Genomic DNA, 17,395 nt, shown 5'->3' on the forward strand with positions numbered 1-17,395 from the left:
CCTGGGGGCTATAAAAGTGAGCATAAGTCCAGCCCAAACTGCATACTGAGACCCTGTCTCAAAAAAAAAAAATTAAATTTCCTACAGAGACTTTGCTGCTTGTCCTTAAAATATTTAAAGAATTTTATTTATAGGGCTAGCCAAATAGTTCAGCTGATTAAAGTACCTGCAGGCAGGCACAGGGGCTGGAGGTTCAATCCCCAGGCCTGCCGTGCCAGCCCGGCCCCCTGGGGCATGCTGAGATGGCAGTTGAGACTCGGCACACCTGTAATCCCAGCTCTTGGGAGACTGTAAACAGGAAGATCACTAGGAGTCCAATCTAGTATTTAGACCCTAAACACCCTGTAGATCTTTCCCTAAAATACAAAAAAAAAAAAAAAGAATTTTACTTATATATGGTACAGTATGTAAGATTGTCCTCTTCAAAGTCCAAATGAATGTTAAACTTGAACACCAAAAAAAACCAAGTATTTAATACAATATTATCCAACATTTGGGCTGGGAATTTAGTCAGTGGTGCAGCACTTGCCCAACAAGCTTGAGGTCCTAAGTTTGATTACCATACTCCCTCAATAAAATTACATTTAAATTACAGTAATTCTAAGAAGTGAAAATCTTAACATCATATACATCTTGTCGCCAGTGGACAAGTGGTGTTTGAGAAAGGCTTGTGAGCGTTGAGAGCTGTCATATGGCCAGCTACTTTAAGAAGTTTCCCTCTGCTACATCTCTTAAGCATTTCCACAAAGTCATACCACCCAATAAAAATGCCAGTGTCCTGCATTATCATTTGTGCTTAAGTTGTAGCACAGCGGGCCTCCTGGCTGACCGTTGAGCCGTAGGGTTTTGAGGTCATCAGTGTTCTTGTCGTCTATCTTGCCCTCTCTGCATCTTATAACCACAACTAAACCCAACCCTCTGATTCTGTCAGTTTTACCTCATCTTCATGTTGTCAGTCCTGTTGGCTCTTTAAAAACTCTCATTTTGGAAGTTTTTTTTAACTAAGAAGTATTTCCTGTGCTTCACCAAGTGAGTCATGATTTGTGAGTCACATCCAATTAAGTGTAGCATACCTGCTGTGGTTTCAACCCTAGTGTATTACAAACAGAAAGAGGAGGCGACAAGACACCCCTTATTTCTTGCTGCCCTTCCAGTCTGCCCTGGATCACTGCAAATTTTCTCCTGGAAGGTTGCTTCTCCACGTGATTTCACATTACAGGAAGGTTTTCCTTCTTTGTTTCTCAGACCTGGTCCTGTAGACGGAAGGAGCCTGGACAGTGACACATGCTCAAAGCCCTGCAGGACCACCATGGCTTATGATGACTCCGAGAAGAAAGAAGGTATGACCCCTTAACCTGAGAAGCTTTCCCAGCGGGTGTGCTCTTCGGGCCTTGCGGCCGTGGAATAGAGACCAGCCCCGGGCACCGCAGCCTGCGCTCCATGGGCCAGTCCACAGTGGTGCTGACACGAGCCTCCACGTCATCCCCAAAGTAGGCCCGTGGAAACGAAAACCAAGACAGGGTTCCGACACGAGCCTCTCAGGCTCTCGGGTGAGTCCTGCAGCACTCTTGCCCATGCCAGCTCCCTGTGCAGGAGTCTGGGGCCGGAACACGCCTGGATTCCCACAGAGCAGCAACCACAGCACAGGACCTTTGCTCTTTCTGCCCTCCCTCTGAAGTCTGAGTCCACTCACCAGAGCACAACTGAGAACTGTACCCAAGGATGCACGTGGGGCCTTTCATAGCATGGAAGCGTGGTTTCTTCAGGTTTGACTTCTGTTTGCAGCCAGGTCGTCGAGAAATGCTCTGGTCCCTCTGGATCTAGCCCAGTGTCTCGGTGAACTGAGTGAAATGTAATTTTAATCTGGAAATAGAGGGACCGTTGGGTGCTGCTCACCCTCCTCATTCCCTTCCCCACATGGACTTGTGCTCCTCAGATTGCTTTGATGGTGACCACAGCTGTGAGGACATAGGACTTGCGGCCGGCCGAAGTCAACGAGAAAAGAGACGTTCTTACAAGGATTTCTTAAGGGAAGAGGAAGAGATCGCCGCTCAGGTCAGGAGTTCTTCCAAGAAGAAGTTTAAGGTAAGTTCTAAACATTTGAATTCAGGGCCGGGATACAGCTCAGCGGCATAAGCGCCTACCTGGCAAGCGCAAGGTCCTGAGTTCTATCCCTGATACTACAAAAAAATAAAAAATAATAAAATAAAACAAACATTTGAGTTCAGACATTGTAAAATTAACACATTTCCTAATGCGTGAAGGGAGAGTATCTGTAAATGCTGCCCATATCTGTATTTGTCATTTGCTGTGCTGTACCTAAATTCTGTGAAGTCAAAACCCACCTGAGAACAACAGTGGCTCCACACTGCTTTTGCCTTACGTACTTCTTCCCCTTCCTTGTACGGGCTCAAACCCAGGGCCTCAAGCCTGCCAGCCTGTGCAGTACTCCCTCCCCACTCAGTCCTCTCAGCATCTGGTCCTTCTCTTTGGTTACAGGATAGTGAGCTGTGCTTCTTGGGGACGGACACACACAAGAAGAAGAGGAAGCATTCCCCAGATGACTACCACCATGGAGGTAAGGCCGGGGAGGGCCACAGGCGGGAGAGATGCATCGCTGGCTCTTGGAGTCGGGGTAGGGGAGAAGGATCCAGATGTTGCTGACTCAGTGGCCTATTTAACAGGACAGTGGTTCTTGTTCTGAGTGCCGATAAACCAGTGTGAAGGAGGAGAGGTGGAGGGCTGGTATTGTGGAGGCTTCAGCATAGAAGAACAGTCTTCATTTGTGATACACAGGTACCAGGTTCCTTCTCACCCCAACCATCCACTTATCTGTGCCGTTGTCATCTAGCATCCCTTTGCCAATGTAGCCCTGGGCCCTCCAGCCTGCACCTGTGGGTCGATTCTCAGGGCAGAGCCACTCACAAAGCCAGTGTCCTAGCTGCGCTCTGCTGACACTGGTGAGACTAACCTTGTGCTGGGGTGAGTCAGTTCTGGACCCAAACCAATAACCCTCTGTCAGCACTCTAACCTAAGGCATAACTCCCCTAACCCACAGCTGTAGTCTGTTCTTCTGGGTGCTCTCTGGTTGCTTGTGAAGACTCAGTGAAGAGAAACAACATTAGTGGCAAGAGTGGTCTCCAGGGGCTAAGGCAGAGTCTACTAAGCCGAGCAGCATGTGGGCGCCAGCTCCAAGCATTAGGAACCAAAGGCCTCCCCTTGGTCATTCAGCCTCTTTCTCGCGTTAGCTGGGTGTCTTTGGTGAGGGAGGACACTTGGTAGAAACTGCTCCTGTCTTGTTAACAGGCGCTCCTCCCAATTATTTCTAGACATTTCTTCTTTGGAATTGGCACAAAAGAAAAAGAAAAGGTCCAGTCCACAGGCCGCTGACACAGCTATGGACCTGTTGAAAGCAATCACTTCCCCACTGGCAGCCAGCGCCAAGCACCCCAGAAAGGCAGGGGAGAAGTCCTCTGGCTCCTCCAGCCACACGAGCCACTCAGAGAGTAAACGGGAGCACCACAGGAAGAAGGGCAGTGTCAGCAGTGGGGACGCCCCCCTGGAGGACAGCAGCTCCCACAAATCCAAGAAGATGAAACCGCTCTATGTGAACACAGAGACCTTGACCCTGCGTGAGCCTGATGGCCTGAAGATGAAACTGATTCTTTCACCAAAGGAGAAAGGAAGCAGCTCTGTCGAGGAGGAGTCTTTTCAGTACCCTTCTCAACAGGCAGCTGTGAAAAAATCCACTAAAAAGTCAGCTCGGGATGAGCAGGGGACTGTGCTCCTAGGACATGAGTTCCAGAGTTTGCTGAAAACGGCCCGGAAGAAGCACAAGTCGTCCTCAGACCCTCACTCGTCACCTGGCCCTGAAGTCTGTGGGTCTGAAGCTGCCCCGTTCCGAGAAGCCCACAGTGCCAGCCTTGACCTTTCAGGGCTTGAGCCAATTCTGGTGGAGTCGGACTCATCCTCGGGTGGAGAGCTGGAGGCAGGCGAGTTGGTCATAGATGATTCTTACCGGGAAATCAAGAAGAAAAAGAAGTCGAAGAAAAGCAAAAAGAAAAAGGACAAGGAGAAGCATAGAGAGAAGAGGCACTCCAAGTCCAGGAGAAGCTCGGGGCTGCCTGCTGCCACCGCAAGTGACATCACAGTGACACCTGGCCCCCCTCCCAGCATCACCTGCACTGGGGCTGCCGCTGCCCCTGTCCCAACGACTCTGAACCTCCCAACAGAGGGGCATGCAGAGAGAAAGAAGAAAAAGGAAGAGAGGGACAGAGAGAGAGAGAGGGGAGAAAAGGTAAAATGTTTTTTGAAGGGGGGCAAGGTTGGTCAGAGATGAAACCAGTCCTGCTGAGGAGGGCACCTGGGGGCTTCCCAGGGCTGGATGGAATGTGGGGAGCACTGCAGGAGCTGCGTCTGCCTGGTACAGAAATAAGTGGTCGTTCTTATTTATGGGTTTCTTAATAGTAACTCGCCCAGCCTGCCAGTCCGGCTGGGGAAACCAGCTTCTTAAAATTCACAGGAGCAGATCTCAGCTTCCTTCTCTGCCTCAGCAGTGCTGCCTGCCAAGGCAGCAGAGAGATGTGATCAGGGGTCTTTGGGATGCATTTTGGAAAAGCAGGGCCTCAGAATCCGTGGTGTAACAATCCTTCAGGGTGGCGGCAGCAGCTGACAGCACCCCGGCATTCATCCTGCTGTCAGCCTCCCTCGCTGGCCCCAGGAGGGCCAGTTCTGGCCTCGGGGAGCCCTGTCCCCTGGAGAGGGAGTGAGGAAACCTTCACCTAGCTTTGGTGTTTTTGCCCACAACTGCGGTTTCTAGCAGTTGTAGTTCAGGGTCTGGTGGCTATGTCCTCAGATTCCCACTGTAAAAATACCAGGAGACATTGTGTCTTTGTAATCCAAGTAGTAGCTTACTTTTATAGAAAGATATAAATTCCATCATTTAAAAGTAAAGAAATCTTAGGGCTGGCCAAATAGCTCAGTGGATTTAAGCACATGCTTAAGCAAACATAGCAGCTGGGGGTCAATCCCCAGTGTGCCGTGCCAGCCCTGCCCCTGGGGCACACCGAGACAGTGATTGAGACTGGGCATGGTGGCACGCGCCTGTAATCCCACCTCTTGGGAGGCTGAACTCAGGTGAATCACTACGAGTCTGATCTATGTAGTGACAACCTGTAGACCCTGTACTAAAATACAAAAAAAAGTGATGAGATCTTATTCTGAGACAAAATATAACAAATAAAAAGAAATTTTGTAAACACAAAATAGTAGAAAGAAAAAAATGAGTTTTGCCACCTAAGAACGATTCTCTTCAGCTCATATTTTTGAAAACTGAAATATCCGATAAAATCAAGGAAAGTTCAGTGGTGATCAGATATATTGTGAACTTGGAAATGGGAATTTTATTTCTGTCTGTGAGATGCCAGTTAATCTTCCCAGCACCGAGCCCTTGGATGGTCGGGCAGAGCAGGCACTGGGGATAGAGCCACCAACCACTTTACTTTTTTTGGGTACCAGGACTCAAACTGAGGGCCCCTCGCTTGGCAGGCAGCTTTTCTGTTCTGAGACACACTCATGCACTGTGGCCCTGGCTAGGCTGAACCTGTGGGATCTTCCTGCCTCCCAGAGTGCTGGGGGGCGCCCTGGGCCTGTGTAGGTTTCTCCAGGAGCCAGAGGGGAAGACAAGCCCTTCTGGCCAAGAGGAGAGAGGCTGTTGGTGGAGGCAGGGAACTGCTTGGGAAGCAGCACAGAAAAGTGCTGAAAAGCAGCGGCTGCAGCCTTGTTCCCACTGCTGAGCACACGTGTGCACTCTTTGGTGAACAAGTAAACGCATGGTCCAGACTTGTGCTACACACTCATAGCGGCCTGGGTTCAGCCCTCACCCTGCCACTCCGGCTTTACCTCCGGTCAGTCGGCTTCTGGGCCCCGCGGGCCTTGGCTGCTTTCCTGAACAGTCTCCCTTCGTTCTTCTGCACATGTAAGGCCCAGAACTGAGTGAACCATTGGACCCAGGCTTGAAGGTTGGTGTCCCTGCTCCTCCGCTCACGTCCTGCAGCTGGGCCTTCCCAATAGCATCTCAACTCCCACGGTGCCTGGTGCCTCTCTTTTTTTTTTTTTTTTTTTTTTTTGCTTTTTGCTTTTTTTGACACAGGGTCTCACCATGTAGGTCAGGCTGGCCTTGAGCTCACTTTGTAGCCAGGCTATCTCAAACTCACAACAATCCTCCTGCCTCAGCCTCCTAACTATTGGGATTACAAGCTTGTGCCAACACACCCAACTTTTGCATTTTCTTCCTCATATGGAAGCTGTATTTGTACATGCACCATCTTCTCTCGGTCACCTTAATGTGTCCTCAGCTCCTCAGAATCCTCGGTAACCATTTTCTTTTTATTTATTTTTTTAATTTTATTTATTTATTTGTGTGTGTGTGTGTGTGTGTGTGTGTGTGTGGCCAGCTCAGCCCACCAGGGGGCGGGGCTGGCTGGCATGTGGTGCTGGGGGATTGAACTGTGGTCCCTGTGCTTTGCTGAGCTTGTTCTAAGTAGGTGCTTTAGACCACTAAGCCATCTCACCAGCCCCTTTTTTTTTTTTTTAATTTTATTTCGGTAACCATTTTCTATGTGTCAAGTAAATGAACGTAAGGACAAAAACATCCTGTTGAGAAGATAGGCTGGAAATAGATTGTAGAGAATCTTGAGTGCTAGAATAAGGCTCCTTGGCTGTGGGTACGTCATGGTTTGTGAGCATAATTTAGTTTTCATACAAAGAATAACTTAACTTGACAGCTGTTCAGGTTGGTTAGGCTTGTGACAGACCATGCAGGGGATCCTGATGGTCCAGATGGTCAATAATAAAAGCCTAAGAGAACACAAGTGGAGAGGCAGACCCCAAAGAGATTTGAGGGAAGAGAGAGCAGGGTGTGGGGCCCTGGAGACACGAGTGAGTCTAGTGGGTACCTGACTCCCAGGAGATAAGCCACTTCCTCAGGTCAGGACCTGCTGGACTTCATATCCCATGGGGTTTTTAGTTTATAATGAAAACCCTAATATCAGTTAATACTCGAGGGGTAGGGAGGTAGCTCGGCAATCTACCTGCTTGGACCCGGGTTCCATCCCCAGTACCTCACGCCGAGTCAGCTCCAGAACCCCTGGCGTGCTGTGCCGGCCACTGAAAGTGGGTGTGGTGACACACATCTGTAATCCCAGCACTGGGGAGGCTGAGACAGGAGGATCACTCTGAGTCTGAGCTTCATGGTAGCCCTGTGCCAAATAAATAAATCAGTAAGTGATTTTTTAAAAAGTTTATATTTGATTGTGACTGACCAAAATCTGAAATGATCTTACTCTAGTAATTTATTTATGAAGCATGTTTGTAGCGTACTTACTGTGATCTTTGGGACGTGTAGAGCAGCTCTCAGATTTCCAGGGTGAGGGCAGTGGGGAGTGCAGAAGTGAAGACGAGAGTCAGCATGAGGAAAGCGCAGGCTAGGCGGGGCTCCGTCCAGGTGGGAGAAAAGGAGCCACCCAGCGCCTGCCTGCCTGCCTGCCTGCCTGCCTGCCTGCCTGCCTGCCTGCCTGCCTGCGGGGTGTTCATTCATACCTGGAGGCTGGAGGCAGCCAGGCCCCTCTGCCTGACAGCTTGTTTGCTGGCCCACCTCGCCTACAGCAGGATGCTCTCCGTGCTCGCAGGCGGCCATGGCCTTCGCCCTGTACGTGTGCTCCATCTCCAGCTTCAGCCACTTCTCACGTTTTTTAAACCTGACCTGGACACAAAAATTTCCTACAAAGGGCGGAGAAGATGGCTGAGAGGCACAACTGTCTGGCAAGCACAAGGTTCTAAGTTTGATCCCTAGTACAGGGAAAAAAAAATAATTCTGTGGAGGCTTGAAAATATCCTTTCATGAGCTTTGCTTCAGTATGAAGAACTCCAGAAATTAGGCACAGGGCTGCCAGAGAAAAGAAGCCTCAGGCAGACCATTCCCTCAGGCCCCTGAAAGCAGAGGGTAGAAATGCTGAAGGCCCTGGAGGGCTGTTTGACTTTAGATTGGAGGAGCAAAAAACTATTAAAAAAAAAAAAAAAAGATGGAGAAGAACAGCAGTCAGGAGAGAGTGAAAACCTGGAGCTGTCACACATCAGGAACTGGGCTGTGGAACCCGCCTGCTTCATCCAGGTCTTGGCTCATATTGCTGGGCAGGACCTGTGGCGTCCCCAGCAGACTGAGCTGGGGGTAACAGCAACCTTGCCTCTCCCGCCTCCTGGGGATGCTGAAGATTAAGTGCAGCACTAGGGGCTGCAGCTGGCTGGGGTGCTCTGGGAGGAGTGCTGTGGGGTTCACCAAGCACACGGATGTGGGAGCAATGCAGGGAAGCTGCCAGCTGACACCCGTTGGCTGCCTTGTGAGCTGCTGCCTCCTGTTGTTCCCAGTGTTAGGAACCAGTGTGCTCCTTCAGCAGAACCATGTCCTTACAGAGCCGAGTTTTGGTGACTGCTGTGATAAGCCAGACCAAGTACTGCGTGAAAACCCACAAAGGTACCAGAAGCCAGGCAGGTTCAGGGGCTTTGCACCTCATGGAGCAGGTGGCAAGCTCCAGAGAGCATGGAGATGTAAGGCCCAGAGCTGAGTAGAACGGTTGGAACTAGGTTATGAATTGAGAGTCTGTGTGTGATACTTGACACACGCTGGGTAGGAGGAGATTGAGCCCAGGACAGATGATGTAGGACACTGGCATGAGGGCGGGGAAGGGGAGGGGCACGCTTGTGTTTCTGGAGCAGCAGGGCAGGGTGGACAGCTGGGAGTTGCCTGCCCCAGTGTCCAGTGTCAGCCAGGCTGGGAAGGTAGAGTACACGGCAGGAGCTCCTGCTTTGGGATGCGGGGGTGCAGAGAAGGAAAAGGGTTCCTTCTGGGAAGGAGGTGGTTGCCCTGGTGACTTGTTGACAGGCTCGATTTCGTTTTTTTTGCTTTCTTGTTTTGCTGCCAGAGTTTGTATGTTTTGAGTCCTGCTTTCTAAGGAAGGTAGAGAGGTCACATAGTGATGTCTTGCTGATCTCCAGCTAAGGATCATCACCTTGGAACGGATGCTTTCTGTCAGTGCAGACACAGCCACTTTAGTCCTCCTTAGTCAAGAGGAGCTCCTCGCACGCTTTGTGCCGCTGTGCCCTTCTGCAGCAGGGCAACAGTGGAACGCTGGCAGCAGCACACTTGTCTTGCACCTCTGGCAAACTGATCTAAAGCCAACTTACAGCTGTGTTTCGTGGGCTCTACCTCAGGCAATATGGCTGAGAAGCAGCGACAGATGGGGAGGGTCGGTAGCCACCTGAGTGCCTGCTCTGTGCTGGGGTTCCAGGCTTGCTTGGCAGCTGCCCATAGGCCTGTGTGATGGACACGCACAGCCAGGATTTCAGCACAGGTTTCCTTAGCCTCAGGTCTGTCTTGTCCCCTCTGCAGTCACATGCCACAAGATTACCTGGTGTCATAGCATGTCTTTTTTTTTTTTTTTTTTTTGTGTGGTACCTGGGATTGAACTCAGGACCTTGCACTTGCCAGGCAAGTGCTTATTCTACTGAGCTATCTCCCCAGCCCTCATAGCACGTCTTGACAAAGATAAGAACATACCCTACATCAAAGAAAACCAGCTCAGGTTATTAGGGTCTCATGGTCTGAAATCTAACATGAGACGTGGCCCAGGCATGGTGGCATGCCCATGACTCCAGCATTCAGGATGCGAGGCAGAAGAATCACCATGAGTTCAAGGCCAGTCTGCACTACATGAGTGAGTTCAAGGGTGGCCTGAACTGCAGTTTTGCGGTTAGACCTTGGGCTAAGGAGCTGCATAAGGAGTACCTGTTTTAAAACCAAAAAGGGAATTTTAAAGCAGAAAGATAAGCAGTGGGAAGCTTGGTCTCAGGTCCAGCATGGGTGGTTTCTGACCCAAATCTGCCCCTTTCCAGCCCTGTTCCCTTGGGATGCTTCCTTGTTTCTGTTTGTTCACAAATAAAATAAGGCTGTTTTGGTTACATTCCTGATACTGATAATGTGTGTGGCTCGGAGCACACTCAGCAGATGTTGGCTGCTGTTAGAATTGCTGCTGCTCGAGGCTGGGGAGATAGCTCAGTAGAATAGATTCTGAGTTCAATCCCCAGTACTGGAAAAAAAAAAAAAAAAAAAATTGCTGCTGCTTATATCCCAAGTTCTAAGAAGCACAAATGCATGGGAAGACACCCTTTTAGAACTCTCTGTAGCCAGTCACTTCCTATGTTGCACGGACTCAGCAAGGCTGTTGTACTGTGTCTCATACCAGCTCAGTGTCCACTCGCCTCCAGGGGACCCGACTGCATAGTGCCTCTTTGGGAACAGTTAACAGAAGGCAAGCATGTCTTTAAGGAGCAAAAGCAGGTGTGACAGTATGAGTCTCCTCCAGCTGGTTGCTCACTGGTGAAGGTCAAGAAGAGCCCTGTGACCCCTCTGCTCTCTACTTTTAAAGTGAGGACCCTGCTTCCCACATGCAGCAGTGCAGATCCCCCCTGGGTGAGAACAAGGCCAGTCCCTCATGCACTGCCGAGGGGGTGGAGGAGAAAGGAAGGGTTTCTCTCGTGGGCTGGGGCTCAGGCTATGTGAGAGAGGCTGGAAAGTGTCAGCTGGGGAACGTGCCAGGAGCAGAGTTCCTCTTTGTGGGAAAGAGAAGCTGAAGAAAATAAGATGGAGAACTGTTGGAGGTTACAGGACCTTTGGGGGCCCCAAAATGTCTGAACCAAAAGCAAAGCCAGCAGTGGGGGAAGAATGACTGGCGGCAGCGGCGTGGCTGGAGGCTGCCTTCAAGGAGGGTGGGACACCGGCCGCACTGGCTATCCCTGCCAGGTTCCTGTGTGGGGAGTTTTTAGTGTGGTCCTGGCCCTGCACTCATTTTGCACCACATCTTGTCAGTGGAGGCTCAGGTCATTGCTGGCTGTGCATGTGACTGTTCCCAGGAGAAGGCAGGGAAGGGAGGTAACCTCCAGGGTGCACCCCCACCAGTGGCAGGCAGGAATGGGGTTCTGTGCGCTTGGACTCAACAGAAAGGCTGTTCATTCCATTCCATGGTGAGAGCCAGCAGGAATATCATACACACTGCAGGATTTGTATTCAAACTATCTAAAGCAAGAGCTTCAGTGTGAAAACCTTGTTCATGGAGCCAGCAAGATAGTTCAGCAGTCTAAAGCGCCAGTTTAGGCAAAGCCCAGGGCTGTGTAATCCCAGCATGGCGCCAGCCCCACCCCCAGGGCTAGCTGAGCTGGCCACAAAAAAAGAAAGAGAAAAAACCTTGTTCACCTTTCCCTGAGCTAGGTCATGATTCGGGATCTCAGCAAGTTGGGGCAGTGAGGACCTGAGTTTAGCCCTCCGGGATGGAGCTCTGACCTGTTTCCCAGGCTGCTACAAAGTTTCCAGGTGTTTCTTTAGACAAAGCTCCTGTAACAGTGTCTCCTCAATGATACAGTTCTGCTTTAGAGACTGAAGGGACTGGCTTCTACCTTAAGAAAAGAAAGGCCATCTTTTTAAGACTCGTAAGCTGTGTGGTACCGTTAGCACCAGATGTTTTATCCTGACAAATTAGATTTTGAACTAGTTATGAAGAGGGATTTTTTGGGCTAGAGAGATAGCTCAGTGGCATAAATGCCTGCCTGGCAAATACAAGGTCCTGAGTTCCATCCCCAGTACCGAAAAGAAAAAAGGAAAAGAGGGATTTTCATCAGATTCTCAGAGTTCTGTGTCCCAAAAACAATTAAGAATTTGCCTTTGGTTTGCTCGGCTTGTCATTGCTTTTTGTTTTGTTTTGTTTTGTTCCTTTGTGGCACTGTGGACCATTGAACCCAGTGTCTTCACGGTGCACTATATTCCCAGCCCATCCATCCATCCATCCATTCATGTATGTATGTATGTATGTATGTATGTATGCTTTTTTTTGAGGAAGATCTTTTGGGCTGCTAAACTGTACAACCTGAGCTCTGGCTAGCATTCCATGTGCCCCAGCCTCCTATAGTGGTGGGATTATTAGGTATGTACTACCACATGTGGCTACCAAGTTACCTTTAAAATGGCTTGAGATGGTAGCGTACTTCATGGAACATCTGAGTGGAGATCCTGGCTGCCAAATTTGATCCAGGGTCATAGTTAGTGGGTAGGCTTTTTGCAGGCAATTGCTGCTGATAATAAAGTAGATTCATAGTTTCAAAATAGTAATATTGATTAAAGCACAGTCTGTATTTCGCTGTGACTCGTGGGCATGATGTGTTTTCTTGCACAAGAAAGCCTAGAGTGGAATCGGCAGCCTTGGCTTGGAATCTGGAGAGAGGTTTTGTCAGCACAGATGCATCCTCCTGTGTCTTTTTGCCTTTGAACACTGGTCTAAGCTTTTCCTTAGGCCCACTCCACACGTGGGTTGAAGTCAGCTCATGCGCTCCGTGCAGGAGTGGCCTGTTGCCTTGCAGATCCCTTGGGGAGCATCACATGAAGGCCAGCAGGACCTGGGCAGCGGGCACAGGATGCTCTCCAACGTGATGTCAGCATGGCGTATTGCAGAGCCATGACTTTTTTAATTGCATTGCCCACAGATGTGAGAATACCTCTTGGCAGTGAACTGCACATGGAGAAGTCCACACAGAAGCTCCCTGGGGAGTAACTTATAAATGGTCCTCTGCCCGTTGCCTCAAGGTGTGACTTCTGGGATGGAGTGGCTGATGGTGTGGCCCCCAGCAGAGACATTTGTGGAAACTTCAAGTTCAAGGCCAGAGGCTGCTGTTTGTCTCTCTTGGGGTTTGGTTTTCTCCCTAATTCTAGCTTAAACATGGTTTCTGTTTCATCTGAATTTTTTTTTCAGGAAGCTGTAAGAGTTGACTTCTTTAGAGCAGGTATTGGCAGTGATTGAGAAACCCCACCAGACAGACGCTCAGGGTGCTTGTGTGAGTTCCGTGGTCACTCCTTTGGGTCAGGGCCAAGGAGCATGGCGAACTTCGTGAGAAACCCAAGCTGTCCCACAGGGCAGTCCTGCAGCTTGGCAGCCTGGAGGAGTAAGTGGCCAGCTGTGCCCGGTCTTCTGGGGCACAGTGTGGCTGGGGCTCTGCGTTCTGGCTGTGTTAGGGTCTAAAAGGACTCAGTGTTGTCTGAGTTTGCATTTTGCCAGTGACATGGAAGTGGAGGGTCTTCTCCTGTGTGTTCAGCATCTCTCTTGGCAAGGGGTCTCTTCAGTCTTCATCTCAGTGTTTATAATCATGTTGTCTTCTTACTGTTGAGTTTTAAGAGTTCTTTGAATATTTTGGAAATGTTCCTTTATCAGAATGTCTTCTGCAAATATTTTCTCTTAATCTGCAGATTTTCTTTTCATTGTCTTAACTATGTCTTTCCCAGAGCAGAAGTTTCTGTATTTTAGGGAAGGGTCTGCACGGTGCTCGGGGTCTTGCTACTAGATCCCACTCGTAGTGATCCACCTGTTTACAGCCTCCCAAGAGCTGAGATTACAGGTGCTGCGCACACCACACCCAGTCTCAGTTGCCATCTCAGTGCACCCCGGAGGCAGGACTAGCATAGCAGGCCCAGGAATCAAACCCTAGGCCCCTGTACCTGCTTGCAGGTGCTTTAATCCGCTGAGCTATTAGGCCAGCCCAGAAGTTTTTAATTTTATTTTATTTATTTATTTATTTATTTTAATATTTTATCTTTATTTATTTATTTTGTGTGTGTGTGTGGCCAGTTCAGCCCAGCAGGGGGCGGGGCTGGCTGGCATGTGGTGCTGGGGATTGAACCGCGGTCCCTGTGTTTTTGCTTAGCTTGTTCTATGTAGGTGCTTTAGACCACTGAGCCATCTCACCAGCCCCAGAAGTTTTTAATTTTAATGAAGTCCAGCTAATCAGTCCTTTCTGTCACGGCTCATGCCCTTGGTGTTGTATCTAGAAGAAAGAATCACTAAGGCAGGTGTGGTGGTAGACACTTGTGATCCCAGCACTCAGGAGGCTGAGGAAAGAGCACTGCGGCGAATCTAAAGCTAGCCTGGCTACATAGCAAGACCCTGTGTGTGTGGTGGGGGAAGGGCATCCCCCAAGGTTAGCTGGCTTCTCCAGGAGTTTTAGTTTTGCATTTTACATTTAAGTCTGTGGTTCAGTTTGAGTTCACTTTTGTAAAGGATACCAAGTCTGTGTCCAGATTCTTTCCTTCTTTCCTCTTTTTTTATTCTGAGGGGAGGGTTGGGGAGAAGAACCATGCCTGCCCAACTGTCCAGCACCATTTGTGAGGCATGCCCTGGTTTCTCCTCCACCGCGCTGCCTGTGCCTTGAGCGCAGGAAGCTGTCTCCCTTCTGTCTGTTGGCTCTGCTGCCCTGGCAGTGTGTCTGCTCTTCACCCGCCACACACCACCTTGGTGACTGTAGCTCTTCAGCGCACTCTGAAGTCAGATGGTGTCAGTCTCAGCAAGGCTCTTCACTGCCTGGCAGCTGTCCTGGGCCCTTCACCTCTGCATCAGCACTTTAGGGTCAGTCTGGTGCTCTCTGGAGGCACTTAGCTATGTCTCTTTCAGCAGCCTGCCTGGTAAGGTCAGACCTCAGTAGGACGATACTCTTTTCACTTAATTCAGATTATGCTCGCTGGATACCAGTCACATCTGCACTATACCCTTTGCCTCACTACACGGCATACTATTGGGGCTGGAGCCTTCCTACTTGCCAGTCTTGCCTGTACATGGGGAGGGCACAATAGAATACTGGATGCCCTTTTTGTGCCCACCACAGAGTAGCACCAAGGACCTCTTGTCCTGTTTGTTAAGTCCTGTGTCCCAGTTTTGGCTGTGCCCAACCCAGAGTAGAGCACCGTTGAGTTAAATGATGTTTACATCTTACTTAGAGAAACACTAAAGCTCAGTAAATGAAGCTGTGGGGCTGGTGATTAGTGTGGTCAGAAGCCTCCTCAGCCTGTTGGTCCCTGAAGCACAGGCCCCCCATGCTTACCACATTTCCCACTAGTCCCCTATCTGAGCTCTTCAGCTCCTGTCCCGCTGCCCACATCCTGCCCTTGCTCTTCCTGGCCTCTCTCTGAGGGCCTGCAGCATGGCCGCTCCTGGGGCAGCCTCTGCTGCACCCTGTCCTGGGCGCCACCTGTCTCTTCTCTGGGCCACAGCATCCACTTGGCCCAGCACCCTCCCACTGCTCTCCCCCGCCAGCCCCAGGTCCTTCCTTCGCGCTCACCCAGTGGCTTCCTTGATCCCGCCCTGGTAGTTGAGATGCTGCCTTCCCAGGCTCCCAGGGCCACTCCTGTGACAGGATTGCTTGTTATAGCTGCCTTCACGTGGGAGGCATGCTTGGCCTTGTGCCCAGGGTCAGTAGCCTCCATGTGCTCCCAAGAAGTAGACTCAATCATGTCTGAGTGGATGAGTGGAAGGTTACTTAGCATAAAAAATAATAATAAAAAAATTAGAAACTATACAGAATTTCACTAAACAAAGTGATAGAAATGTGGTTATGGTTTTTATACTGCATGTTGTTTTCAAATTAGTTGTTCAAATTAACCAGATATAAGCATGCAAAATTGTTCAAAAATTTTTAAAAAAAGAAAAAAAATTTAATCATTAACTGCTCCCTCAGGAGGCCAGCAGGGCTCAGCCATCCAGTCATAATCGCCCAGCTCTCCTGCATATGTGCACACATTTTTCTTTTTCCCTTCTTTGTTCTCCCTTTCCCTCACCCTGTTCTTCCCTTGGAACAGTTCTTCCCCTTTCACAGTATCCATCACACCTTTCAGATTCTGTTTACTCTTCAGGTTCTTACAGTAGGGTGACAATGTGATGTTTACACATGTGGGTCTGACTTGTTTCACTTATGACTGGTCTCTAATTGCATGCATTTACCTATATAAGCCTTGAGTTTGTCCTTTTTTATAGCTGAGGAATACTCCATTGTATAAAAACATCACAACTTTTTTTATCCATTCCTCAGTTGATGGGCATTTGGGTTTTCCAAGATTTAGCAATGACAAACTGTGCTGCTATGAACATAGGTGTACATATATGACTGTGGTATGTTGTTTTCAGTTCTTCTGGAAAAATACCCAGGAGGAGAATAGCTGGGTTGAACAGGACCTCCAATCCTAGCTTTTTGAGGGATCTCCACACTGATTTCCATAGTGGTTTACCAGTCTACATTCATACCAACAGTGGAGAGTACTTTTAATAAGTTACTTTTTTCTGTTGCCTTTGAAATCTTTCTAACTACTGCTTTTCTTCTTTACGATCAGGTACTTTGACTATCATATCAGAGATGTTATCCCTTCTTATATGTTTTGTTCAGATCAAAAATTAGCATATAAAGTGCCTAGGACACAATGGTAGTCTCAAGCCCTACATTTCGTGATTTCCACGGTTTGTGCTCTTTTCCTCCTGAGAGAGACGTGGGCCTCAAATTCATGCTCCAAACTATGTGCCATTCCACTTCCCTGTACTCCTGTCCAATAACTGCTGGCCAATTCCATGTGTGAGAGCTGCGGGAGGAGCCCCTTCCCACACTGGGTGGGCTTGGACCGGCATACTGGCCAAGAAGTGCAGTTACCTCGTACTGCACAGGAGCTCAACCTTGCAGTGCAGCTCTGGGTGGCCTTGGGCGTGGGCAGATGAGCCTGAACAGTGCTGTACCTACTTGAGAGGATATTGTTAGACTCTTCCCTTGTAAGTTTTATGATAAGGCCAAGTGAGCTGTGAAATGTCTCGTGCACATACCAACCTTGAACAGAAATACAGTGGATGTTAAAGCCCTTCTCCCAGCGAAAGACTCGTTGCCCCCCATTAATCCCTCTCAGAACCCCCCTTCGCTGTACGCACATGCGCCCCGTCCCTCATGTGATGGCTATCTGCAGCAGCTCTGGGGTCCTCTCTCCGGAGGGTCTTGACTTTTAATTGCACTGTCGTAGTTGCCTTGATGTCCTGGATGGATTCAAAACATTGGCCTTCCATGGTTATTCTGACTTTGGGGAGGAACCAGAGTCTCATGGGGCCAGATCCAGGTAGATGAAGACACAGTCATGTTTGTAGTTCAGGGTGAGGGCCCTGGGTTCCATCCCCATTACCAGCAGAGAAGGAGAAGAAGGATGTGGCAGCTGACAGAAACAGTGCCTGGGAGGAAGCCATGTGTTCGCTTTCCGGTCCACAGGGTGCAGCCCTGGGGGTCTGGGTACCTGGGTTGTGGGTGCCCTGGTGTGAAACTGTCGGCTTAGCCGTGGGGCCCTCAGCAGGCCTCAACAGGAATATCTCGGAGTTTACTTTTCCTTATCCTCAAAATGATTTGTCCATGGGCTGGAGAGATGGCTCAGTGGTCTAAAGCACCTACTTGGAACAAGCTTGGCAAAGCACAGGGACCGCGGTTCAATCCTCCAGTACCACATGCCAGC

The 17,395-nt window shown here is 49.5% G+C and overlaps 1 protein-coding gene across 2 annotated transcripts in view; it reads left to right on the forward strand.

Annotated features, from left to right (window-relative positions):
* Window positions 1-1,225: 1,225 nt before the first annotated feature.
* The window catches only part of Hmgxb4 (HMG-box containing 4), a 28,591-nt gene continuing 12,421 nt past the window's right edge, over window positions 1,226-17,395 (forward strand). The window contains exons 1-4 of one of the 2 annotated variants that reach the window (XM_004623871.2): window positions 1,226-1,340; window positions 1,937-2,085; window positions 2,500-2,578; window positions 3,330-4,297. In XM_004623871.2, coding sequence (XP_004623928.1) covers window positions 1,310-1,340; window positions 1,937-2,085; window positions 2,500-2,578; window positions 3,330-4,297 — 1,227 coding nt within the window. In that variant the 5' untranslated portion in view covers window positions 1,226-1,309. Of the gene's footprint in view, window positions 1,341-1,936; window positions 2,086-2,495; window positions 2,579-2,684; window positions 2,797-3,329; window positions 4,298-17,395 lie in introns of those variants that run through there. The other variant, XM_023717209.1, reaches the window with a different exon arrangement.

This window comes from Octodon degus, unplaced genomic scaffold, assembly GCF_000260255.1.
Source record: "Octodon degus isolate 3935 unplaced genomic scaffold, OctDeg1.0 scaffold00004, whole genome shotgun sequence".
Classification (NCBI taxonomy): Eukaryota; Metazoa; Chordata; class Mammalia; order Rodentia; family Octodontidae; genus Octodon; species Octodon degus.